The sequence below is a fragment of the Quercus robur genome, chromosome 3 (genome assembly GCF_932294415.1).
Source record: "Quercus robur chromosome 3, dhQueRobu3.1, whole genome shotgun sequence".
Classification (NCBI taxonomy): Eukaryota; Viridiplantae; Streptophyta; class Magnoliopsida; order Fagales; family Fagaceae; genus Quercus; species Quercus robur.
The window spans coordinates 18,322,768-18,350,689 of record NC_065536.1 but is presented as its reverse complement, the minus strand read 5'-3'; the positions used below and the strand labels follow the sequence as shown (position 1 = coordinate 18,350,689).

Sequence of the window (27,922 nt, the reverse complement as noted above, 5' to 3'; positions counted from 1 at the left end):
TAGAGAATACTTTTAGAATTTGAAAAGAAAGAGTTAAGTCAAACTCAACAACTACCATAAAGTCTAAAATGTCACCTTGCATCTCACAGCTTGTACATTTCAGCAGCATGGCAATGCTTAGTTGACCTTAATCACTGTGCTACAAAAGTTAGATATATAAAACATCTAACCATCAGGTTTGGACCACCAATGGTTTTTGGACTGAAAACAAAATTTAATAACAAACATGGGAGTGAATATATTCTGAGATTAATGGGTTGCCAGAAGAACAGGAACTAAGGGGAAGGAAGACATGATAAAGAAGCAATGGTTGTTGAACTGCTGGGAAAATTAAGCAACTGTATAAGAAGTGGGTGGCTGAGGAAGATGGGGGTGGGGAATTGGGTCAACACTGGGACTGGGGCGGAGGAAGCGGCAAAGCACTGCCACTAGTATGAAAAAAAATTGCTACTAACAACTAACCAATACATGTATGGCACTAATGCAATGTGAAGGAATTCCATTTTAGTGTTGGTGGAAACAAATGGGAGGGGTGGGGAAGATGGAGGTGTGGAAATGGGTCAACACTCAGATTTGGGTGGAGGAAGTGGCGAAGTGCTGCCACTGGTATGAAAAAAAAAATGTTACTAACATCTAATCAAATACATGTATGGCACTAATGCAATGTGAAGGGATTTCATTTTGGTTTTGGTGGAGACAAACATGTTCAGCCACCAAATCATTCCAACCCAACTTCTATCTATTCTAACAAAAACAAAAAAAAATCCTTTCAACCCTTGTTTGGAGATGAGTTCACAAGTAGACCAGATTGTCCAAACAAATTGAGGTGGTAACTATGCTCCAGCAAAAATAAGACTATTATGCTAATTGCCCTGTCAGTACTGCTTCGTATTTATGCATTGGGCCTGTTACACATAAACCAATGAAAAAAAGGCCTTGGAATCAAATATAGTCATCAACAATATTATGAAACTATGAATTGTAATAATGGTTATTGACGAAATTAAATTAAATTCACATGCCAAATATACCCAAAGACATATAAAATGATTCAGACAAAACCACATGCCAAATGAAACCAAAAGACATATTCTCCTCTCTCTCTCTCTCTCTCTCTCTCTCTCAACCACAAATAAATTAGAACCCTAATCTAATATATAGATATTAAAATCTTGCCACAAAGTCTCGAATGAGGCATGAGATTGGGATTGAGAGAAGAAGGCAAACAACATTGTCTGGATTTGCAAAAATGAGATTCACCACTGTGTGCTTTGGGATTAAGATCTGAGAGAATGAGAGAGACTGAGGTTGAGAAGTGAGAGAAGAAGATAGTTCGAAATAGTTTTATACATTAAGATGGATAGTTTTAACCATTAAGAAAAAAGAAATTGTTCTGGATTATAGTTTTTTTTTTGTTGAAACAATCACGTCAGTTTACTAATTATAAGCCAAACCACAAAGGGTTTTGTAATGTTTTTTACTAATTGTCAAATGATTAACTAGGTAGTACTGTACCAAAGTTTGACCTATAGGAACAATAACAATAACAATAATGAGGAACAGACATCATTATGCTTCCTTGAGCCATTAAGAAAATTTAGATATCTAACAGCTAACTTTCGAATGAAAACAGCCATATTCATGTTTAAAATATCTCATACATGTTTAAGTCAAGTCAGGTTTTTCAAGTCTAGCTTGTTCAATTCTAATGATCAAGCCAAAGTCATCAATAACGAAGAGAACACCGAGTTTTACATTGAAACAAAAGGGTTCAACAGAATTAAACCACCAAGTCAATAACAAGCAAGCAAATTCCTACTTAACACCCATAACATAACACTACCAACAGCATCATATAATAAAAAAAAACAGCAGATAAACGAAACATAAGTAACAACACCATATCAATACAAGAGTTGGTTTAAGTATAATACATACTCTTTTTTATTATAGAGACCCAGAACTGGATTCCTCCTCAGTAGCACAATACTCAACCCTATAAACATCTTAGAAACACATACATAGAAACCATATTGATTCATTTTCTCGCAGACCCATTTCCCAATTCCTTCTTAATAGCACTAAGTAGCAGCACAATATTCAACCCCATAAATATCTTCTACACACATACTGATTCATATTCACACAGCCCCATTTCCCAATTCTTTCTCAACAGCAGCCTTAGCAGTCTCAAGATCCTCATCAAAGAACATATCCCATTTCCCATCCCACCTGATGAAAAACTCAGTATCCTCATAATACTTCACTCTATGCACATCCCCAGCTGGAGTAAACAAAAAATCCCCAACACCCAAATCATACCTCTCCTTTTTGCTCAAATTCCACACACTCTTCTTCCCCTCCATCACCACCAAATCATGCCCAAAAGTATGATGATGAGCCGGCTCCACACTCCCAGCTTTAAACCTCACAAAAGCCGATGTGGGAGTCTCTCTCAAAATCTTCATAGACCCACCTGGGATTATATCGATCGGATTCAATTCCCTATTCTTCACCAAACAACAAATAGCACATTTTGCAGATTCATAAGACTGAGAAGAACCAGATCTAATGGTGGGCGTAGAGTTGTCAAGAAAAGACTCTATATTGAAAGGAGTGTTGAGCCAAGTGTTGAGGATATCAATGGCGGTGGAGGGTGAAGTGGACATGCCTGAGACTGCGAGGACATTGGAGTTGTTGATGGAGCGAGCGTTGAGAGCTTCTTCAGGAGTGAGGCAAGTGGTTGCAGAAACGCATGGGAATTTGTTGGCGAAGATAGCAACACCAACGCCTGTGCCACAGGCGACGAGGCCACGGGTTTCTGTGGCGGCGGGGGTGGTGAAAGACTCGGAGACTTGGCGGCCAACTTCGGCGGCGATGGTGTAGTAGGAGGAGGTGCCGAGGTCTTCTACTTCGATGTTGAGGGAACGGAGATGGGAGACCAAGGTGTCTTTGAGAGTGCAGCCGAAGGAGTCGGCTCCGGCTATGATTTTGAGAGGACGAGTGCTGGTGGTGGTAGACTCGGCCATGGTGGTGAGGTGAGAGAAGTACAGAGAGTAGAGGGAGACTTTTTGGAAGACTGATATATTGAGAGTGTATGAGGGCGACAAAGAAATGAATCTGGACTTGAAGTTGGGACGAGGGAATGGGAAAAAAAAAAAGTCTTAAAAGACTTTGGAAGCATCAAGCAACCTTTGCATATTCTACCCAAAAACGCTACAGTGTTCTCTACTGAGAGCTCTCTAGGACATTAACCAAGTTACGCTCTCTAGGACATGAAACCACGCACGCTCTCTAGGGAGGAAGAAGCAGAGCTTGCTCGGAGTGACAAGAAGGTTAAAGACCTCCATCACGCCGAGTTTAATGTGGGCCCAAGGGAGAGCTCTCCATCCCCGGGGCTTCATAACTCTGAGTCTTTTGCCAGAGCCTCTTTTAAGGAGAAGCTCGTGGGTGAAATGCCAGGGGCTTATGTGGAAGCTTTTGATTTTGATAGCCTTATGGAGGAAGATGTTGATTCTGATGGTGAAGGTGGGGAGGATAACGGTCAGATTAGGGAAGGTTGGGTCACTGTACCAAGGACACTAAACGGCGCATTAGAGGCCCCTGGTCTAAATCTATTATAGTCAAGCTTGTTGGAAGAACAGACAGCCTCCTACTCCTATACATGCGGACCAAGCTGAACCAAATGTGGAGGCCGGCAAGTAGAATGGATTGTGTAGATCTTGGGTTTGGGTTTTTTCTGGTCAGATTCTTTTCCAAGGAGGACCTTGATAGTGTTTTAATGAGAGGCCCATGGTTTATTGGTGATCAGTTTCTATCTATAAGACCATGAGAACCTTTCTTCAAGCCATCAACGGCGAATGTCTCACTGATTGCGGTTTGGATACGCCTTTGTGAGCTTCCCATTGAGCTTTATGAAGTGGAGGTGCTTAAGCAGATAGGAGAATCCATTGGAAAGGTTCTGAGGATTGACTCTAATACGGCCATGGAGGCTCGTGGAAAATACGCTAGACTGTGCATTCAAATTGATATCAACAACCCTTTAGTGAACCACATCCTCATTGGGCGTTTTGAGCAAGCTGTGAGTTATGAGGGCATCCAAAGCCTCTGCTTCTCCTGTGGAAGGCTTGGGCATAAAGTGGAAGCTTGCACGTACACCATATGTAAGGGAAAGGAGCAGGTGGCGCTAGATGAGGAAGTGTTGCCTAGGCGAGGTGATCCATCACACGAAGCTCGTGCCGGTCACCGTGCACAGTCCAATAACACCATGGCTGATGTGGGTGAGACAAAGGAGGTGGACGGTCAGTACGGACCGTGGATGGTAGTGAGCAAAAGGACAAATGGACGTAGAGGGATAAAAGCGTTTGTCAGTACGGAGAGTACTAGCAATTCCTCTCGGAACACTGCGCCTCAATGACCTCCAAAATTCTCGGAGTGGAGGGCACGTCGACTAGTGGTCCAACTCTTGCCCAGAGTATGCCACGTAAGGACAGGTTGCATGGTGCTGGGGATCATTCTAGAAGGTTTGAACCGAGTTGGACTTTTATTGTCACTAGCCTGGGCTCCACAGACATTAGGGACAGCTCCAATTTGGGCCCGTTGGGTAGCTTTATGTTGACAAAGGGGGCCGAAGCTTGTGATACCGGTATTGGGCCTCTCCCAAACTCGTCTTCCCTAGCCCAACCCCATATGAGTAACCCGCTCTCTGTTAAGGGTAAAAAAGTCCTTGCCAGGGGCTTTAGTCAATCCAAGCTACCTAACACTGACCGGTCTTCATTGAGGAAGCTTACTTCTACAAAACCCACTTCCCTGCCTCCTTACCATGTTTCTTCACCTAACCGTGTACCTGTTGATCACTCCTTCAAATTCACGGCTTCTTCAAGTGGGGAAATAGAGCACCAAAGCAGTGGGAGTGAGTCACAATTTTTAGGTGTTGAAAGAGATAACCATAGTGGTTGGAGTGTGTCGCGATTTTCAGGGGATGGGCGAGCTTCACCCTCACGTCCTAATGTCAATACAGCCAACGATGATGGGAAAATAGGTGAGTCTACCAACCTAAATCCCATTTCTAATGATCGTGGTCATTCCATTTGTGGGGGTAATGGGGATATCTTTGTTGAGGAGTAGTCTAGTCCTAGTTCTAAAGATGGGTCAATTTATGAAGACATGGGTATTGATGGTATGGTGTCGGAGGGAGGGGATGGAGTCCCTTCATCTGATTGATCTAGTTTCTCCAATTTTTCTTGGTTTAGTCATGAATATTATGATTTGGAATAGCAGAGGAGCTTTAAAACCCTCATTTCAGACTTACATTCATGAGTTAGCTCGGCGGTATAATCCGGCTATTTTTGTAATTATGGAGACTAAGTTGGGTGGTATCAAAGCCAAGGAAGTCACAGACAGGTTACCTTTTGATGGTGCTGTACATTCAGAGACGATTGGCTTCTCTGGTGGGTTGTGGTTACTGTGGAATGAAGATAAAGTGGAGATTGAAGAGTTAGCTAAAACAAAACAGGAAATTCATGTTGAAGTAAAGGTGCGTGCCTCTAATCTCTCCTGGATTTTCTCTGCTATTTATGCTAGTCCTAGAAGTGAAGAGAGGTGCATTTTATGGAATAACCCTTCTAAGGTTGCTGATTTGCATAAGAAGCCATGGATAATGGCGGGGGATTTTAACGAACCTCTTGTCCAGAAGGATAAATTTGGTGGAAGGGGTGTTAGTGTAAGTCGGTCTCTAGCCTTTAAAGATTGTTTAGATAATTGTAGTATGGTTGATATGGGATTCTCTGGTCCAAGGTTCACATGGACAAATAAGCGGGATGTTAGCAACCTCATTTTGGAAAGGACTGATAGATTTTTCATGAATTCGGATTGGTGTATCCTCTACCCTGAGGCGAAAGTAACTCACCTGCCTTGCTGCCATTCTGACCACTGTCCAGTTCTCATGGAGACATTTCCATTTAAAACAATCCACCTTAACCGACCATTCAGGTTTCAGGAGTTCTGGTTATCAGATTTGTCTTTCCCTAATATTGTTTCTAGTGCTTGGAGTTGTAACAGGAAATTAGCTGAGTGTATTGGGGTTTTTTCTAAGGAAGCAACCCTTTAGAATAGGAACCATTTTGGGAATATCCATCAAAAGAAGAGGAGAATTATGGCGGGAATCTATGGTATTCAAAAAGCTATCTCCAATTGGCTGAGTTCCTTCCTCCTTAATCTTGAGAATCAGTTGCATCAGGAGCTGGAGGTGATCCTAGATCAGGAAAGGGACCTTTGGTTGCTGAAGTCCAGAATAAATTGGATGATTCAAGGGGACCGCAATACCTTTTTCTATCATATGTCTGCCTTAGCTAGAAGGAAGAGGAATCATATTGCCCCGGTTAAAGATGAGAGGGGTGAGTGGTTGACTGAGGAGAGAGAAGTAATGGAGCATTTTAGAAATGGTTTTGTCTCCTTGTACACCACATCTCTTGAGGAGACCTCTCGGGTACCAAGGCATGATGTTCTTGGGCATGTGCAACTATCTGAGGAATTTAAGGACTCTATTGGTGGCATGGTTACTTTGGAGGAAATTAGAGACGCTTTATGGTCTATGAAACCTATAAGGCGCCAGGGCCAGATGGCCTGCACGTTGGTTTTTTTCAACGATTTTGGCATGTGGTTGGGGATTCTATTATGGAGGAAGTGAAGAGAGTTTTCAGTGAAAGGAAGGTTCCCGAATATCTTAATAGAACCTTTATTGTTCTTATTCCAAAAATTCAAGGCCCAAAAACCATTGGTAATTACAGACCTGTTAGTTTGTGCAACACTACTTATAAGATCATCTCCAAGGTTATTGTTGCTTGCCTTGGACTGCACTTGGAGTATCTTATCTCGCCCTATCAAATTGCTTTCGTTCCGGGCAAAAGAGGAGCTGATAATGTTATTATTGTTCAAGAGTTGATCCATACTATAGGCAGAGCCAAAGGTCGTAAGGGGTATATGGCTATTAAGATTGACCTTGAGAAAGCTTATGACAAGATTGAGTGGAGCTTTATTAGGGAAATGCTAATCTAATTCAACTTCCCTGCCTCTCTTATTGAACTCATTATAAGCTATGTTTCCTCAGTTTCGACATCCCTTCTCTTCAATGGTGGCTGCCTTGATTCTTTTTGTCCATCTAGAGGCATTAGACAAGGGGACTCTCTTTCTCCTTACCTTTTTATCTTTTGTATGGAATTCTTGGGTCATTTGATTGAAGAGAAGTGTGAAGCAAAATTCTGGGCTCTAGTAAAAGCTTCTAGGAGCGGTCCATCCTTCTCGCATTTATTCTTTGCGGATGATCTGGTGCTCTTTTCAAATGTGGATCAGGATAATTGTAATACCATAAAGGCAGTACTGCATGAGTTTTGCCTATGATCCGGGCAGAGGGTGAGTGAAGCCAAGTCTCGTGTTTTTTTCTCTCCCAATGTGGGGCCGAATCAAAGAGAGCATCTCTTTGGTATTCTTGGGTTTAATTCGACTCCAAATCTTGGAAAATATCTGGTGTGCGCACCGGAAGTGAGACTGTTGGGCCTAACCTCACTTGGGCTCACAACTTACTTGTAATGTGGGCTTAGGATTTCCTACTTTGGGTCATTCTCGGCACAGAGACTCAACGTAGTTGCTTCTCTCTCTTTCTCTCTCTCTCTTCCTGAATCACTCTTTTTCTCTACTCTCTATTTTCTTGAGAACCTTTCAACAACCATTTCCCTTTCCATCTTCTCATATTTATAGCTCTAGATTAGTGGAGAGATCATGATTACTACCATAGTTAGTGCAATTAGGGGTCCAATATCATCAGTTGTAAGTGGATGGTTAGGTGGGAGTGGAATGTGGTGAATGTGGCCTTGGAACTTGGTTCCAACTCAGGTAGGCATGCTCGGCAGTGATGTTCCCTGGGCACTGTCGAGCATGCTATGGTGTGTTCGGATGTTATTCTTTCTTTATTGTTTGGGAATGGTTTGTCGAGCAAGGGTCAGGTGATGAAACTTGGGCCTATAGTTTGTGCGGGTTTAGGTTGGAGTTTTGGGTAGAAAGAGATTGGGGATGTAGGCCACGCTGCTAGGCCTGAATTCAAGGCCCAAATAGATCTGGGCACCACGGTGCTGTACATCTAGGGTTTCCATTAAAACATACAGGAGACCGCAAGCACGACTTTGATTTTGTGCTAGATAGAGTCAAGAAGAAGCTAGCAGGGTGGAAAGCTAACTTACTCCCTATGGATGGCCGTGTGGCTCTCATCCAGGCTTCCTCCTCAACCATTCCGAATTATGTGATGCAATATGCTTCTCTTCCAAATAATATCCTTAATGGTATTGATAGGGTCAATAGAAACTTTCTTTGGGGGATGACGAATCATGTTAAGAAGATGCATTGGGTTAATTAGGGTGAGGTGTCTAAACCAAAGGAGGCAGGTGGTTTGAGTTTACAAACTGCTAAAGGAAGGAACACGGTGCTCTTGGCCAAGCTCAATTGGAGGTTTCACCAGGAGGGGAATGCCCCTTGGGCTAAGGTGCTCAAGTTCAAGTACTGTAATAGACTTCGGCTTAACTCAAGGAATGAAGTGAGATTTCCATGTTCTCCGGTTTGGAAAGGGCTAAAAAAAGGTGAAGGAGTTTTCAAAAAAGGGGTTAAATGGATCCCAGGCCATGAAAGCAGCCTTAACTTCTGGTTTGATACTTGGTCAAATCTTAGTCCCATCAGGTCTCAAATCCAAGGCTCGCTCCCGCAAGCCTCAGATAACTTACAGATTAAAAATGTGCTCTCTCCCATTGGTTGAAATTGGTCTTCTATTCCTTTTGAGCTTCCCTTAGAAGTGAAAGCTAATATCCAAGCCGTCCTTGTTCCCCGTGTGGCAAGGTGTGGTGATAAATTAGCCTGGAAGTTTTCTTCAAAAGGGGATTTTGATATGAGAAGTGCCTACCTCCTTGCCATAAACTCTTCAGACAATGATTCCTTCTCGGGTTCTTGGATTTGGAAACTTCCATCATTGCCTAGAATTCAAATGTTTATATGGAAGTGCATGCAGTAGAGCATTGGTGTTAAGGAATGTCTAGCCAAGAGAGGGATTCCGCTAGATACTACTTGCCCACTATGCCATTCAAAAGCCGAAACTATCATACATGCCCTCAGAGATTGTAGATTGGTTAAATCCTTTTGGCAACAATTGGGCACCCATTGTTTGTACTCCTCATTTTCCTCTCAAGGCGTCAAGGATTAGTTAACCACCAATGGCGGCCTCAGGTCTTCTCAAAATGCAGTGGGTATTCCACGGAATGTTTTATTTTCCTTTGGCATTTGGCTGATTTGGAAGCAACGGAACCAAGTTTTTTTCAACAGCAAGGGTGTCAACTCGAATTTGGGTAAGATTATTTCAGCTCAAGCCTCAGAGTTCTTTCTTTGTGCCTCTCAACCTAGACGAATCAATAGAAGGGTGCTCAAACAAGTGAAGTGGGAGAAACCGGAGTTGGGGTGGTTGAAGCTGAACACGGATGGGTCTTGGAATGTAGCGTTGGGTAAGGCAGTTGGGGGAGGTTTAATTTAAGACAACTTGGGTAATTGGGTGGTTGGTTTTACAAGGAAGCTAGGCAGCATGAACAGCTTCACTGCGAAAATCTGGGCTCTTCGTGATGGTTTGATGTTATGCCATCAGATGAAACTTCCTGCTATTATCATTGAACTTGACACAAAGGCTCTGGTGGATGCGCTGAATAGTCCCAGCTACAGTAACTCAGTGATCTCTCCTTTATTTGGTGATTGCAAGTACCTGATCTCCTAAATTCCCCAAGTTCATATCAATCATATATTTCGAAAGGCTAATAAATGTGTGGATCGGTTAGCGAATTCTGGCCATGCTCAAGACTTAGAGTTTATTATTCATCCTGTTCCACCCGTGGATTTGGTCTCCTTTGTTGAGGTTGACTATCATGTTGTGTCTTGTAACAGGCTCTGTCTTGAGTTGGTTTCTTCTTGTTAGTTGAATGATATTTCCTTTTTTCCAAAAATAAAAAAAAAAAAAAAAAAAATCAAGCAACCTTTGCTTTACAACTCAAAAATATTTTTATCGAATAAATTATAACTAAAGATGTAATTGTGAATGTTTATCAAAACTGTCCGAATTTGGTAAAAATAAGGTGTAGAACTCATATTTTATCTTATTTAATAAAAGATTGTCATATCAATATTTTACTTAAAATTCAAAACATCTTACTACACCTAATAATATCTTAATAAACTCCTAATTTGGTTGGATTTATGAATGGGTATTACAATTGATTTAGTGTAATTGTGCTTATTCTTAAATATGTGATAAGATGATATAATATGTTGGTATTAGAGAGGTAAAATATAGGTTTTACATAACAGAATTTAATCTTTTAGTAAAAAAAATGTAAATATTTTTAGGTGCTTGATGTGATATTTATGTTTTTTTCAAACACAAATTACTAAAATCAGTGGCTCAATTGCTAGTGGCTAAACTGTTGGCATTGGACTGGAGGCTCTAGCAACCAGATCATTGATCATTGATATCGGACTAGCCACCTAGCCACTTGATGGGAGGGGAAAGCTACTATATTTTTTGTAAAATGTTTTACCAAATTTTTAAAGGTAAAATGTTTTACAACATTTTTTACAAAAGATTTTATAATTAACAAAATAACTTTCAAGTTTGACCAAATTTTACAATAAAACAAACATAATAAAATGCAGAAAACATTTTACAACAAAATAAACTGAGCCTAGATTTTTTTTTTTTTTGGGACAAGTAATTAGATCTAAATTGTCCTTAACAAAGTTAATATTTTATTTATTTTTTGATCTATTATTTAGTTAGTAAATCTGCGTGTTGTACATGTATAGTACATCTATAGCATTAAATTAAACTTTCGTCCAATGTTTTGTTTCCATTGGTACGAAAGTAAACATGTTTTTCCTAAACTAAAAGTACAATAGCCGTTTGTTATGGGAGTCGTAAAAATCAAATTGTTAAATATGTAGCTAGGGGTGTCTAGGCCTAATCACCACCTTAAAACCCGACCAAACTGCCCGGTCTGACTTAATTCCAACCTAAACTGAAGCTCCCATTGGTTGGTGGCGCTAGTATCCGCCACCAATGATTGGTGGGTCGAGTGGCGAGTTTCCTTCTCCAAAACCCGAGCCATCTGACCTGATTGATGCTATATAAGAAATCATGCCAAATCTGGCAAGATCAAGCTATGTTCTAGGGAGATCTAGCCAGATTTGACGAGATCTCAACTTGTTCTGGTGAGATTTAGTCAGAACCACTCAAATCCTAACAAATTTCGAAGAATTTTTGCAAAATCGTGTGATTTTTGTAGATTTCGGCGACTTTTGCAAATTCTGGTGACCTTCACCTGAACTCAAAATTGACTCAACCAATTGATGTCGACAGTCGGTTTCAAGTCCCTTCACCTTCCATCCGACATCAGTGGGTTAGTTTCAAGTTGGGTCCAAAATTGATTTGATCTGATTCGACCCAACCCATGAAGAGGCCTATACGTAGCTTTAAATTTCATAAATGGGTAAAAGATGGAATAATAGAGACTAGGATAAAACATTAAATAAAACCTACTCATGTGATGGCATCAAACATTGGAATGTTAGATATAAGGTCTGTTTGGATACTGCTTATTGTTGAAAACTGAAAACTGAAAATATTGTAGCAAAATAATTTTTAAATGTGTGAATAGTGCCATAGGACCCAGTTTTAATGAAAATTTTGTTGAAAAAAGTACTTGTGGGTCCCGTGAACAGTGCACGGGACCCACTGACAGAGATGCAAACGCACACATAAAATATTAAAAAACTACCAAAGAAACAAATTCTGTCAAATCACTTTTAAAAAAATAAAAATAAAACACAATGTTGGAACATTAGATATAAGGTCTGTTTGGATATCGCTTATTGCTGAAAACTGAAAATATTGTAGTAAAATAATTTTTAAATGTGTGAATAGTGCCATGGGACCTAGTTTTAATGAAAATTTTGCTAAAAAAGTACTTGTGGGTCCCGTGAACAGTGCATGAGACCTACTGACAGAGACGCAAATGCATGCATAAAATATTAAAAAACTACCAAATAAACAAATTCTGTCAAATCACTTTCTAAAAAAAAAAAAAAAACACAATGTTGTTATTTAATATACTTATTTTATTATATCTTATTATAAAACTTAAATCCAGTCATTTTTTGATTCTTTTTTTAAAAAGTAATACTATAAGCACAAATTATTTATAAAATTTTTACAAATTATTTATAACATTTTTACAAATTACTATTGTGACTATTTCTTACTAATTTTTATATGTTCCCCCCACTAATATCACATTTTAATGAAAAATTTGTTGAAAAAAGTACTTGTGGCACGGGACCCACTGACAGAGACGCAAACGCACACATAAAATATTAAAAAACTACCAAAGAAACAAATTCTGTCAAATCACTTTCTAAAAAAAAATAAAACACAATGTTGCTATTTAATATACTTATTTTATTATATCTTATTATAAAACTTAAATCCAACCATTTTTTTTATTCTTTTTTAAAAGAGTAAATCCAACCATTTTTTGATTCTTTTTTAAAAGAGTAATGCTATAAGTACAAATTATTTATAACATTTTTACAAACTACTATTGTGACTATTTCTTACTAATTTTTATATGTTCCCACCACTAATATCATATTTTTACTTATCAATAACCATTCACTATATCAGTAGTTTGTAAAAAATATTGTAAAATAGTTTGTATCTCTAGCATTATCCTTTTTTTCTAAAAAAAAAAAAATTATGAACTTTTTTTTTAGACTAAAAAAAAAAAATCAAAATGTGTCAGCTAATTGAGTTATAAGGCTCTTGGACATACTTAACAAGAGATAAATGGTCATGATGCAAAGATTATTGTATTTATATATATAAAAAATATATATATGATAAATGTTTTCGTATTTTTGTTATGATTTTTTTCAAAAATAAATGTATAATACTCGTACTATATACACACCATTTTTTCACAATTTTCGTATTTTTATGTCAATTTTTTGAAAAATGCCGAATTATACTCGTCCATATATTTACAATATTAAACTCAAACAATATTTTATTAACAATAATATAGACTTTTTTGTTTTTATCATTGGCTCTTTTTCAACAAATCCACCTTTGAAGATATTAGAACTAGCATCGATGGCCTTGGGAGTCTCAAAAATTATGCAATATGAGAAGTATCTTGGCTTCCCATCCTTGGTTGGTAAGTATAAGAAAACAAGCTTCAATTATATTAAAGAAAGGGTATGGTGAAAATTACAAGTTTGGGAAGGAAGATTACTTTCTCAAGCGGGTAGAGAAGTTTTGATAAATTTTGTAATTCAAGCCATTCCTACTTGCACTGTGGGTTGCTTTAAGATTCCATTGGGTTTTTGTCATGAAATTGAAGCTTTGATTAAAAAATTTTGGTGGGGACAACGAGTTGACCGTAGGAAGATCTATTGGCTAAGATGAGATGAAATGACAAAATCAAAGATGGTTGGGGATGGGTTTTAGAGGTTTGACACTTTTCAATGATTCGCTTCTTACAAAACAAGCATGGCGCCTTCTACACTACAAATCATCTCTTTTTCATAAGGTGTTCAAAGCTCGATTTTTCCCAAATTGCTCTATTATGGAGGCCATAGATTCTAGATTGGGTTCATATGCTTGAAGGAGCATTCTTATAGGAAGGCATGTATTACAAAAAGGAGCATTCTAGATGGCATGTTGAGAAAGGAGAAAAAATTAAAATTTGGCAGCACCATTGGCTGCCAAGGAAACACCCACCACAAGTAACATCCTATCCACTTGAGTCTTTGGAAAATACTACTGTGGCTACCTTGATCGATTCCACTACAAGGTGCTGGAATGAAGAGCTAATTGATGGTTTATTTGCACCAAGCGAGGCTGAAATTAAATAAAAAAAAAAAAAAAAAAAAATCCTTTGTCCCAAACAACCTTTGAGGATGTATTATTTTGGCCTCTCTCACACGACAACTGCAAATCCAGCTATAGGTTTTTAAAGAAGGAAGTAGAGTTTAGTACTCCACGGAACTCTACCAACCTTGATTTGCAACTATGGAGGGGCATTTGGGCTCTAGGGGTGCCGAATAAGGTCAAGAACCTTGTGTGGCGTGCTTGTCGTAATGCCATGCATGCCAACAAAGGCAAGCTTAGTTTGTCGTACTATCATCAATGATCCAATGTGTGATCGCCACCATTCAATCCAAGAAACTCCACTACATGCCTTGTGGTCCTGCCAGGAACTCGATGTGGTGTTGTCCGATCTTGAACTATGGCATTTCCGAAGAACAGTCCAATTTCTGGACTTCAAGGAGCTGCTGTCATGGATAATTATGTAGCAAAAAAATCTGGAAATTTTTGCTATGATGGTTTGGTCGAAATGGACACAAAGGAACCAAGTAAGACTTCAGCAAAATGCTTCGGCGCTCCACCAGATTGCCCAACTCTCAAAAGAAAGGTACGCAGAATTCTGAGCTTGTCAAATTTTGCCTGCTGCTCATCCAACTCACATAAGGAGCCGCTGGTTTCCTCCACCAATTGGTTATGTGGAAATAAATTTTCATGGAGCTATTTTTTCCAATGAGAACAAGGCTAGTTTGGGGGTGATTATTAGGGATAGCTCAGGTTTAGCTCTAGCTTCATGCTCTGAAATATTGTCCAAAGCCTATACCAGCAACGAACTGGAAGCAATTGCAGTAGGAAAGGCACTCTCCTTTGCAAAAGATTTGGGATTTACGAAGGCAGTGCTCAAAGGTGATTCGTTGGTTGTTATCAAGGCCTTGCTAGATGAAGATGGTTCCTTGGCTCCCTATGGTTTGTTGGTTGAAGATGCAAAGATACACTCTCAATGTTTTGATCAATTACTTTACTCTCATGTAAAGGGAGAAGATAACTCTGTTGCTCATAGTTTGGCTAGACATACTATTAATATTCCAAACTTTTTAGTATGGATGAAGGATGTTTTACCATAGAATTTTTTTTTTTTTTTTTTTTTTTTTTTTTTTTTTTTTTTCTGTATTTTAGGCTAATTTAGCCGATCTTCTTTAATAATAGTATTCAGCTTCCTTCTCAAAAAAAAAAAAAAAAAATAGTAAGATAACTTATTAAGATGATTGATGGAATGCTTCGTTTAATTAAAATGAAAATATTAATAAGCCAAAAAAAAATTCATTAATAATTTCTTTTTCATTAAACACTGAGTAAATAGGGGTCCACAGGAATGAATTTTTATTTATGCAAGGATGAAATGTGTAAACTCTCTAGGGGTGACTTCACTTGTAATATAATTTCCCTTTAACCCAAAAAAAAAAAAAAATCACTTGTAAATTTGTAATAAATCAGTATATTGGGTTGGCCAAAGTCATTTTGCTCCTTTAGATTTTCGAGATGCCCTAAATTTGAAATTTGAATATTAACTTTTACCAAAAATACAAAACAAAAATGAAGAAAAAAATGGGGGAACACCTAACTCCCCTCACTATATTTTCTTCCAAACAAAATTAAGAATTTTATTTTTAGCTTCATAAAATCAGGATTTATTGTGAATTTCATTCTTTTTCTAGAGAAAAAAAAAAAAAAAATCTTTCATTTTATGATGCACAATCAAGTGGCAGGGTCCTTTTCTGTACCTATAATGAATCGGTCCAATGATCAAAGCAATCCTCTTTATACTTTATTACAGCAATTTCTTGGCCTATGTTGCATATTAGATCTCAAATAGAATTGAACCAAATAGTGGTTCCACATTAGAGAACACATACCAAATTTCGATATTACGTAGCGTTATGGTTTTTCAAGATAAAGGACATCGCCAGTTTTGCTGCATAAAGATGGAAATAATTTTGATTCCTTGATTTTAATTACGTTCCTAGAGTTGCAGCTCCTAAGGTTTGGAGTCCACCTGATCGTAATGAATGGAAGATAAACTTTGACGGGACTATGTATTGTGAATCTGATGAAGCTGGGGTTGGAGTGATTGTTCGAAATTCCTTCGGCGAGGTGAAGGCTGCGCTGGCGGAGAAGATTAGGAAGCCACCATCTGTGGAAGTGCTGTGAGTTGATAGCTGCCAGACATGCTGCCCTCTTCTTAGATGAACTTGGTCTTGACAGGGTGATTTTTGAAGGAGATTTGGAGCAGGTTATGAAGGCCCTTCAATGGGGTGGCTGGGATTTCGCTTCGGGTGGTCATCTCATTAGAGATATCCTATGTGTTGTAAACTCCTTTGTGAGTACCTCTTTCTCTCATGTCTGTAGGCATGGCAATACTGTTGCTCATGCTCTGACCCAGAGAGCTAGACATTGTTCCCCTATCTCAGTTTGGTTGGACTCCTATCCCACGGATATTACATCTTTTGTATTAGCTGATTTTCAGCCTTGATTTATTCAAGTTTCTGGTCTCTTTCTCGAAAAAAAAAAAAAAAATAAAATAAATAAACAACAACAACAACGTTCCTAGCTACTTATAGGCTTAGATAAAGGTAAACTTAAGGTGCTCGATTCTCTCACATTATGGTGGGGTCTCACATTATGGTGGGGTCCATCATAAAGTGGTAAAACGGGTTGACATGGCAGGAATGTTGGTCAACAAGTCCAAAAGAGGTAAAGACGTGGTGAGTGGGCCAAGAAAGTCCTAAGTAAAAAATTAATGAAGAAACAGGTTGATACAGCAGAAATATTAATCCACAAGCCCATAGGGTAATAAAAAGCAAAAAAGAAAAACAAAGTTGTAGTAGATACAATGAAGTGGTATGGCGGGATTAGTGGCCAAAAGGCCCACGGTCATAAAGAAGAAAGTATGGGCCCAGCAGGAAGATGAAGGCTTTCGCCTGAGTGATATCCAGCCCAGGAAGGGATGAAAGGAAGAAAATATGGGCCCAAAAGCCCACACATTTGTCACGCCACAAAGGATAAACATTAACCAATACGAATAGCAGAACCAGACAATGTAAGGGCAGCATAAATGGTGTGAAGGCTAGAAAGAAACAATTCAAATGGAGTGGAGCATGTGGAGCATGCATAAAGGGATAGGGCACTACCTACTTGTACCCAACCAATACAGGGGAGGTGGGCCATGGGTCAGGGTATTCAGAGGGTATGGTTTGGTGGTGGGGAGAAATGGGGGTCTATTTTTGGGTTCTCGCTCAAGCTTCTTTGGGGGATATGTCCTGCTTGGATGACATTTCACCCAAAAGAGGTAAGTATGGGCTGAGCCCACTTAATGCATGCCATAGGGGTAGGTGATGAAATAGCTTAATCCTTATCCATCTGGGTAAAACAAGAACAGAGAGAGGTAAGAAACAAGACAAGTAATTTTGTCTGGAAATGGAGAGTGGTGCAACCAACACACTCTGAGCAGAGGTTGTGGCTAGATAGCCGACAGGTTGGTGGGTAGTCCTGGAGGGATGCCCATAAGGAGCCAAAAACGGTTGAGGGACAAAAGAGGTAAATCCCACAATGGCAAATGATATATAAGGGTGGTCATGAATAGTAAAGGAGGAGGCAAGAGGTAGAAAAGAAAGAATAGAAAACAAAGGAATACACGGGAAAAACAAAAGAAAAGAGAGAAAGATTAGAAAGGAAACAAGAGAGAAAGTAAACAGTAGAAATAGAGGCATATATCAATAGACCACATTTTCTCTCTCTCTTGACAAACCCACTATCTGAAGGTTGAGAATAGAAACTCAAGCCATTTAGGCCATTTCTTCAGAATGTGTAACTTCTATGGCAGGAGCCCTCTCTTGAGGTTACCCGTGTTGGAGATTGGTTCCTTTCTTGGGTTCGCTTTTGCTGAAAAGTTTGGCCTATCACCTAGCAGACGAATCATTTTATTAGTCATGTTTATTGGGTAACTTACCCACTAATTGGTTCGAAATCACTAAGTTATTTACTCTTATCATCAAACATGTGATGCCGGGGAAGAGTTGGTGGCATTGCGGAAGAAACTTGCTACCATTGAATCTCAAGAAAACACAAAAGCTGCCAACGTTACTGATGAGCTAAGTCTAGTCTAATTCATTGTCATTTATTCTTCGGGCACTAAGAAACCACCTCAAATTGTTGAAGGCAGGTGGTGGCTCCACAGGAGTAAGTTTGTTCAATTTGTATGTAACATGACGAAATTGTATAAAGAATGAAATAATAATTACAAGAGAATCATGAAATCAATCTCATCCATCTGTGTTTATACGATCTTGTCAAAAATGATTTACAATGCGCACTTTAGTTATGCTCAATTAGAAAGAGGGCTACTGGTAGGGTGTTTTGACATCCAAGGATTTTTTATGTTTCATTAGTTTTATCTCTTGATAAAAACACTTTATGTTTCAAAGAAGTGATAATATTTAAATAGTGTAAGGCTAAGCTCTTGCTCATTGATGCCAAAAAACAAAAATCTCAATAAAAACATTTGCCAAGGGGTTATGTATTGTTGCCAAAAAGAAAGGTTTAGCTCAAATGGTAACTCCTTGTAAGAGCAGTGAAGCGGGAGATCATGGATTCAACACCAACCCTATGTGTGTATAACTAACTTACTAATAAAGGGGAATCTGCTTCTTCCTCGACCTCCACATGTTGATGCAGTAATGTACTCCTTTATTTTGTGTTTTAGGTTACAAACTTAAATCATTACTGTGATAATCTCTACACAATCAATGGTGGGAATCTGCTTATATAAACAAGGAAACTTGTAAAGGATCTTAATCTGAAAACATATGAAGTTGCAAAGTTAAAGGAGTTTATACAGTACCAACTTTAGTAATTCATACAAAATCTTGAAATACAATTCACTGATTAGCCTGTTGAGAATTTGTAGTCAATCCAAACATTTTGGGATTAAGTCTTCTTGTTGTATTCACCAAGTATTCAATTATTCATTGATGCTTATTCCATAGTGATTACTTTTTAGTTTTTATTGTTATGCTTTTGGTATAGACACTGATTTAAACTTAGGTCCCTTATTTGATGACAAATTATTTTAATAATTTAGTTTACTGGAATCTAACTCAGTAAAAATTAGAATATATAGTAAGCTAACTCACCTAAATCATTGAACAAACTTTTATTTTTATTTTTTGGCTCAAAATCATGGAACCACCAAGCACCTTCATATAGTAATTGTTGGATTGGTGACAGGGAGAACAGTGATAAATTAAGGTAGGTGATAATAAGAGCTAGGCACACAACAATAAAACAAATCCCATTTTAAGTATTTTCATTGCAAACCTCGAATTATCAACCAATCAATCATACTCCTTTACAGCCAAATCTCACTTTTAAGAGTCTATCAACGATTAATAAACTAAGAACTAAATAGGCCTATGTATCTCTCCTACTCCTTGCACTCCAACACACAAACACATTAGCAAAATTTGAGAGAGAGAAAAAGAAATGGATGATAGCATAAATTGTGGATTGCTAGTTATGTGCTTTGTCATTCTAGCTGCAAGCCATAAGGCCCATGAGAAAAGAGTTTATTGGGGGTGCACGAGAGAGTGTATCCCAGGTTTTAAATCAAGGTTGCAAGGGGCTATTGTCTCTTGCATCATTTTCTGTACCAGGCAGTGTTCAAGTTCTTTTAGCAGTCGAGTAATTGCTCCAGAACTGAGTCTGTTTGTTCTAAAACCAGCTTGTAGCATTTATATGTTATTGTATAAAATGTATGCATGCATGATATGAAATTTATTGACAGAACCATATAGATCTTAATGTTTCATGTTCTAATCTGAAAATGAATTTTCATGTGGCAATAAAACCAGGTTACAGGGGCCTACAGCAGTACCAACACTGCTGCCAGCTCCATTTTCATTGCCATTATGGCTACACAAAATCCCTCTCAAATACAAAGCAATGGTACCACAATACACACCAGCATCACCATTCTCACCACAATCATTAACTCACAAAATGATCCTTGAACCTCTGCTGCAAACATTAACTGCTCCTCGAATATTATTAAGCTCGTCGGCATTGTTGCCATGCAAAATGAAATGCTGACTGTTGTGAAAGCTTGTTTCTCCACAAGGAATGAAAGAAACAGAAATGGATTCCAGTATCAAGATAAGATCAGGTTAAAGCATCAAAGGATTGGAGAGACATCTTAAGTTTAGCTCTTAAAATTGAAAAGCAAAGAAAGCAAGGATGATCTGCAGACTGTTTTATAGAGGCGTCAAGAGGGTTTTAGGGGGTCAGTTGCCTCCCTCAAATTCTTTGAATAACTGGAGCAGGCTAGTATGAATCTTAGCTCTTTATGATCCCTTATCCATCCTCCCTACCTACCAAGCCACTCTAATTGGCGAACTTTGAGACGCAATTTTGGTAACTTGTCCAACATTAGATTTTGTATAAAACATTTGTTAGTGTAAAAGCGTCTGTTGTTCAGAAGTTGGTTGTAAGCAAGTTTGTAGAACACATCTCTGATCTCTCAGAATACCTAGTGGCAACAACTTGGACAGGAATGCAAACATATGCATTCAGAACTAGACTAGAAAAGTAGAATTGATCAAGACTGTTGAGGGGTGTTTCCTTCATCTTCTTTTTCTTTTTTGGTTAATTTGTTAAGTTGCACAGTAAGGGCTGCTTCATCGACATGATAACAATCCCCAATTCCTAAAACCAACAATAGACTTAGGATAAGTCAAGACATTCTATTTGATTGCTTACATTATCCGCTAAAAGTTAGATGTTAGACAAGTGGTTTGATTACAACGACTAGGAGGGATTCTGGAAGTAGAAAGAGTGCAAATTCAGCCGGAATTTAATACAGAATCAGTTCAACTTATACCCAGCGAAAGAAAAGAGTGCACAATTTTTAACTTTCATGTTTGAAAAAGGAAAATTCAATAGGTTGCTCAAACATTCACCCTTGGTTCCTCTATTGAAATGAAACCCCTAAAACTTCCAAGAGAAATCTGACCAGGAACCAAGATGGTCTTTTACAAGGGAAGAAACCCAATGAGACCGAAGGGCTTTCTTGCCACAATGTCCTATCAAGCATACCAGAGAAACACAATATCATAATGAATGAAAGAAATTACAAACAAACAAAAGAAGACATGAGCAAAATCTAATTCACCTTCACCTCCACTAGGGAAGTCGACAAACTTTCAAATTGTTCACTATTGGTGCCAATCTACTGCCAAACTCTCAGATATGAAAACCTACTAACATCATACATGTGAAGTGCATGGGCGTTTAGAAGCACTCCCCAACCAACTTGAATCATGGGTAGTTGAACTAAGCTAATAAACGATTGGAGTCACTCCGAAAGCTAACTCTTCATCATACATGTCTCTGGCTTGGTTCAAAAACAAAATTGTACATTTCTCGGGCCATGACATCAAGTTCTGATACAAGAAATATGGCTTCCTAAGAAGTTTTAATCAATTTCAGAATACAGCCCAACAATCTTGAAGAGAAGCAATTTTTTTCCTCCATGTTTTTGATACAATCTTGAAACTTATTCTATGCATGCACCTATTGAGTGCATAATTAAAATCTACTTCTGACTAACTTTTACACAGGAAACACTAGAAACAGTCTAAGCTAATACTGCATAAAAAGACAACTAACTTCTTTAAATTGCTAGAATGGAAAAGAGAAGGTCACTCATCTCAGTTCAAAAGAGAGGGAACACCGGAGAAGTGATGTAGTCTAAACTTTACTTTGGACTATCCATCCTTTCTAGCAACAACTACATATCATTTCAGAAAATCCTTATCAACCAGGCAATAATCAATTGTGCTTCATAAATAGCAAAGTAGTTTGATTACAGGTATCATTATGATTCCTTGAGAAAATGTGGATAAGGGAGAAAACAATACTATATTCTAAAGGCCATCTCTAGCATTAAAATAAACAGATCATGTTTAAACATGTTTGAGTTCAGTCAGGTAATTCTAGCAAAGTAGTTTGATTACAGGTATCATTATGATTCCTTGAGCCATTGAGAAAATGTAGATAAGGGAGAGAACAGTTCTATATTCTATTACACATAAAGATATTCTAACAGCCATCTTTAGCATGAAAATAAACAAATCATGTATAAACATATTCGAGTTTAGTCAGGTAATTCTAGCTTCTTAAATTTATGCCAGCTTCTTAAAAAACAAAGAGAAAACTAAGTTTTACATTGAACCAAAAATAGGAGAACAAAATTTAATCACAAAATTAACAAAAATCAAGCACATCCCTACCAACAACCATAGCATAACACTATAACAGCATCATAGATCATATAAAAAAACAGCAGCTAAACCAAACAGAAGTAACAATAGCACATCAAGACAAGAGTTGGTTCAAATATGATACATACTCTTTATTATAGAGACCAAGAACTGGATTCCTCCACAGTATCACAATACACCTTAGAAACAAAAACATAGAAATCATATTGATTGATTTTCAAGCAAACCCAATTTGGAATTTATTTTCATTCGTACTAACAGCACAATACTCAACCCCACAAACATCTTCCACACATACAAGATGCATTTAATAAAACAGAGTTAGTTGTAAGATCTTATACAGATTAGTACAAAAAGAAAGTTCAGTTTATGTTTATACACAAACAACAACAATAACAAGCCTTACTCCCAAAATTTGGGGCAGTTAGGGTCGCCACATGTATCCTACACAGTTCTAAAAATATATATATATATATATATATGATTTTTAAATAAAATAAAAAATAGCTAATAACATTTCTAGTACTTTTATACATTTGTATTCTGCCTCCTTTAATGAATTTAGTTAAGCATTTACCATTAAAAAAAACGATTGTGGACCAAGGGTTTGTTCTGTAGCAACTCTTTTTTTTTTGGTATATTTCATGAAAATTCTCGTTTTCCTATTTAAAGCACAAAACCAGGTTTTTTGACACACATGCCAACTTCTAATTGGATTATATTACTTACACGAATTTTTTTTACAATTGTTGTTATAATAATTGTTCTTGCTTATTTACATTACATTTTATTTTTCAGAAGAAGATGATGCTAGTTGAAGAAGAGATTTATAGTAGCCTTGAAAAAATGTTTTACAGTAACAGTCGCAACTGCAAAGATTTCGTATGCTAGTAGAACTACAAATGAAGATCAGTGTAAAAGATTTATAGTAGCAAACACAACTGAAGAAAAGTTTTATGGTAGCATACACAACTGAAGAAGAATTTTTTAGTAACTGTAATGATACAAAAAATGAATTGTAATAAAGATTATAAATTTATATGAATTGAAAAAAAATTAAATTAAACTCGCATGCCAAGTAAACCCAAAGACATAAGATCATATAGATAACCCACATGCCAAATAAAACCAAAGATATATTCTCCCCTCTCTCTCCAAACTCTCTTTTCTCTACTACAAATAATTTTTTTTAAAAAAAAAAACCTAATCTAATATGTAGATATTAAAAATTTAACACAAAGTCGCTATGAGGCGTGAGATTGGGACTGAGAAAAGAAGGCAAATGACATCGTTTGGATTTGAGAGAATGACATTTACAATGCGTGCTTTGGGATTGAGATTTGAGAGATTGTGATTTACCAATTTGTTCATTGGGATTAAAATTAGAGACTGAGACTGAGAAGTGAGAGAAGAAGACACTTTGAAATAGTTTTAAACATTACGACAGCACAGGTAGTTTTAAGCATTAATACAGATGACATTGTCCGGATTATAGGTACTCTTTTAAAAAAAATAATCATGTGAATTTACTAGTTCCGAGCCAAATCACAATGGTTTTTTGTAATTCTATTGACTAATTTCAAATGATTGACAGGTTGTACCGTACAAAAGTTTGACTCATAATAACAATAATAAAAATGAAGAAGTAGTTCAATTACAGACATCATTATGCTTCCTTAAGCCATTGAGGAAATTTAGATATCTAACAGCCAACTTTAGTATGAAAAAAGCCAAATTCATGTTTAAAAGATCTCATACATGTTTGAGTTTAGTCAGGTATTTCAAGTTCAACTTGTTCAATTTTTAATCAAGCCAAATTCACCAACAAAATTTTATCCGGAAAGGGAAGAAAGGATTTAAGTTTATAACAAAAGTTTCCCATGAAGCACCTCAGTTTCTTGAGGAAATATACTAAGCAAAAACACAGCTAGAATCAAAGACCATAGAGAATACTTTTAGAATTTGATAAGACAGAGTTAAGTCAAACTCAACAACTACCATAAAGTCTAAAATGTCACCTTACATCTCACAGCTTGTACATTTCAGCAGCATGGCAATGCTTAGTTGACCTTAATCACTGTGCTACAAAGTTAGATATATAAAACATCTAACCATCAGGTTTGGACCGCCAATGGTTTTTGGACTGAACAAAATTTAATAACAAACATGGGAGTGAATATATTCTGAGATTAATGGGTTGCCAGAAGAACAGGAACTAAGGGGAAGGAAGACATGATAAAGAAGCAATGGTTGTTGAACTACTGGGAAAATTAAGCAACTGTATAAGAAGTGGGTGGCTGAGGAAGATGGGGGTGGGGAATTGGGTCAACACTGGGACTGGGGTGGAGGAAGCGGCAAAGCACCGCCACTAGTATGAAAAAAAATTGCTACTAACAACTAACCAATACGTGTATGGCACTAATGCAATGTGAAGGAATTCCATTTTAGTGTTGGTGGAAACAAATGGGAGGGGTGGGGAAGATGTAGGTGTGGAAATGGGTCAACACTCAGATTTGGGTGGAGGAAGTGGCAAAGTGCTGCCACTGGTATGAAAAAAAAAAGGTTACTAACATCTAATCAAATACATGTATGGCACTAATGCAATGTGAAGGGATTTCATTTTGGTGTTGGTGGAGACAAACATGTTCAGCCACCAAATCATTCCAACCCAACTTCTATCTATTCTAACAAAAACAAAAAAAAAAAATCCTTTCAACCCTTGTTTGGAGATGAGTTCACAAGTAGACCAGATTGTCCAAACAAATTGAGGTTTTATCTATGCTCCGGCAAAAATAAGACTATTATGCTAATTGCCCTGTCAGTACTACTTCGTATTTATGCGTTGGGGCTGTTACACATAAACCAATGAAAAAAAGGCCTTGGAATCAAATATAGTCATCAACAATATTATGAAACTATGAATTGTAATAATGGTTATTGACGAAATTAAATTAAACTCACATGCCAAATAAACCCAAAGACATATAAAATGATTCAGACAAAACCACATGCGAAATGAAACCAAAAGACATATTCTCCTCTCTCTCTCTCTCTCAACCTCAAATAAATTAGAACCCTAATCTAATATATAGATATTAAAATCTTACCACAAAGTCTCGAATGAGGCATGAGATTGGGATTGAGAGAAGAAGGCAAACAACATTGTCTGGATTTGCAAAAATGAGATTTACCACTGTGTGCTTTGGGATTAAGATCTGAGAGAATGAGAGAGACTGAGGTTGAGAAGTGAGAGAAGAAGACACTTCGAAATATTTTTATACATTAAGATGGATAGTTTTAACCATTAAGAAAAAAGAAATTGTTCTGGATTATAGTGTTTTTTTTTTTTTTGAAACAATCACGTCAGTTTACTAATTCTAAGCCAAACCACAAAGGGTTTTGTAATTATTTTTACTAATTGTCAAATGATTAACTAGGTAGTAATGTACCAAAGTTTGACCTCTAGTAACAATAACAATAACAATGATGAGGAACGGACATCATTATGCTTCCTTGAGCCATTGAGAAAATTTAGATATCTAACAGCTAACTTTCGAATGAAAACAGCCATATTCATATTTAATATATCTCATAAGTCGGGTTTTTCAAGTCTAGCTTGTTCAATTCTAATGATCAAGCCAAATTCATCAATAACGAAGAGAACACCGAGTTTTACATTGAACCAAAAGGGTTCAACAGAATTAAACCACCAAGTCAATAACAAGCAAGCAAATTCCTACTTAACACCCATAACATAACAGTACAAACAGCATCATATAATATAAAAAAACAGCAGCTAAACCAAACATAAGTAACAACACCATATGAATACAAGAGTTGGTTTAAGTATGATACATACTCTTCTTTATTATAGAGACCCAGAACTGGATTCCTCCTCAGTAGCACAATACTCAACCCTATATACATCTTAGAAACACATACATAGCAACCATATTGATTCATTTTCTCGCAGACCCATTTCCCAATTCCTTCTTAATAGCACTAAGTAGCAGCACAATATTCAACCCCATAAATATCTTCTACACACATACTGATTCATATTCACACAGCCCCATTACCCAATTCTTTGTCAACAGCAGCCTTAGCAGTCTCAAGATCCTCATCAAAGAACATATCCCATTTCCCATCCCACCTGATGAAAAACTCAGTATCCTCATAATACTTCACTCTATGCACATCCCCAGCAGGAGTAAACAAAAAATCCCCAACACCCAAATCATACCTCTCCTTTTTGCTCAAGTTCCACACACTCTTCTTCCCCTCCATCACCACCAAATCATGCCCAAAAGTATGATGATGAGCCGGCTCCACACTCCCAGCTTTAAACCTCACAAAAGCCGATGTGGGAGTCTCTCTCAAAATCTTCATAGACCCACCTGGGATTATATCGATCGGATTCAATTCCCTATTCTTCACCAAACAACAAATAGCACATTTTGCAGATTCATCAGACTGAGAAGAACCAGATCCAATGGTGGGCATTTCTTTGATAGAGCTGTCAAGAAAAGACTCTATATCTTGAGGCCAAGGTTGAGAGTTAGAAGCCGGACAAGGAGACTTGAAAGGAGTGTTGAGCCAAGTGTTGAGGATATCAATGGCGGTGGAGGGTGAAGTGGACATGCCTGAGACTGCGAGGACATTGGAGTTGTTGATGGAGCGAGCGTTGAGAGCATCTTCAGGAGTGAGACAAGTGGCTGCATAAACGCCTGGGAATTTGTTGGCGAAGATAGCAACACCAACGCCTGTGCCACAAGCGACGAGGCCACGGGTTTCTGTGGCGGCCGGGGTGGTGGAAGAGGAGACTTGGCGGCCAACTTCGGCGGCGATGGTGTAGTAGGAGGAGGTGCAGAGGTCTTCTACTTCGATGTTGAGGGAACGGAGGTGGGAGACCAAGGTGTCTTTGAGAGTACAGCCGAAGGAGTCGGCTCCGGCTATGATTTTGAGAGGACGAGTGGTGGTGGTGGTGGTAGACTCGGCCATGGTGGTGAGGTGAGAGAAGTACAGACAGAGAGTAGAGAGAGACTTTTTAGAAGAGTGATATACTGAGAGTCAAGAGTGTATGAGGGAGAGAGAAATGAATCTGGACTTGTAGTTGGTACGAGGGAATGGGAAAAAAAAATAGTCTCCAAGACTTTGGAAGCATCAAGCAACCTTTGCTTTACAACTCAAAAATATTTTTATCGGATAAATTATAACTAAAGATGTAATTGTGAATGTTTATCAAAACTGTTGAATTTGGTAAAAATATGTTGCAAAACTTATGTTTTTTATTTTATTTAATAAAAAATTATTATATTAATATTTTACTTAAAATTTAATATATCTTATCACATTTAATGATATCTCAATAAACTCTCAATTTGGTTGAATTTATATATGGGTATTAGATGTGATAAGATAATAACATGTTGAAATTGAAAGGGTAAAATATATGTTTTACACCACATCCTTACAAAATTTAATCTCTTATAAAAAAAATGTAAATATTTTTAGGTGCTTGATGTGATATTTATGTTTTTTTCAAACACAAATATTACTACATATTTTAGTGTTTCTAAGGCCCGTGAGGAAAAGTTTTAATGGTTTATGTTTTTTTATCTATGTTATGTTTTGATTTTTAATAAAATAA

The 27,922-nt window shown here is 37.6% G+C and overlaps 1 protein-coding gene across 8 annotated transcripts; it reads right to left on the bottom strand.

The window, feature by feature from the left end:
- LOC126717354 (DNA damage-repair/toleration protein DRT102) lies at positions 1-27,425 on the bottom strand. Of its 8 annotated transcripts, XM_050419020.1 has the most exons (3): positions 26,426-27,417; positions 1,939-2,232; positions 1-905 (listed from the first exon to the last, which is right to left on the bottom strand). In XM_050419020.1, the coding sequence occupies exons 1-2, from the start codon at positions 27,271-27,273 to the stop codon at positions 2,142-2,144; spliced, it is 939 nt and encodes a 312-aa protein (XP_050274977.1). In that variant the 5' UTR covers positions 27,274-27,417; the 3' UTR covers positions 1-905; positions 1,939-2,141. The 8 variants fall into 8 exon arrangements, with proteins under 8 accessions (XP_050274977.1, XP_050274971.1, XP_050274978.1 ...); XM_050419014.1 differs by lacking the exon at positions 1,939-2,232 and having other exon boundaries at positions 26,132-27,416; XM_050419021.1 differs by lacking the exon at positions 1-905 and having other exon boundaries at positions 1,877-2,903; positions 27,145-27,425.
- Positions 27,426-27,922: the final 497 nt, after the last annotated feature.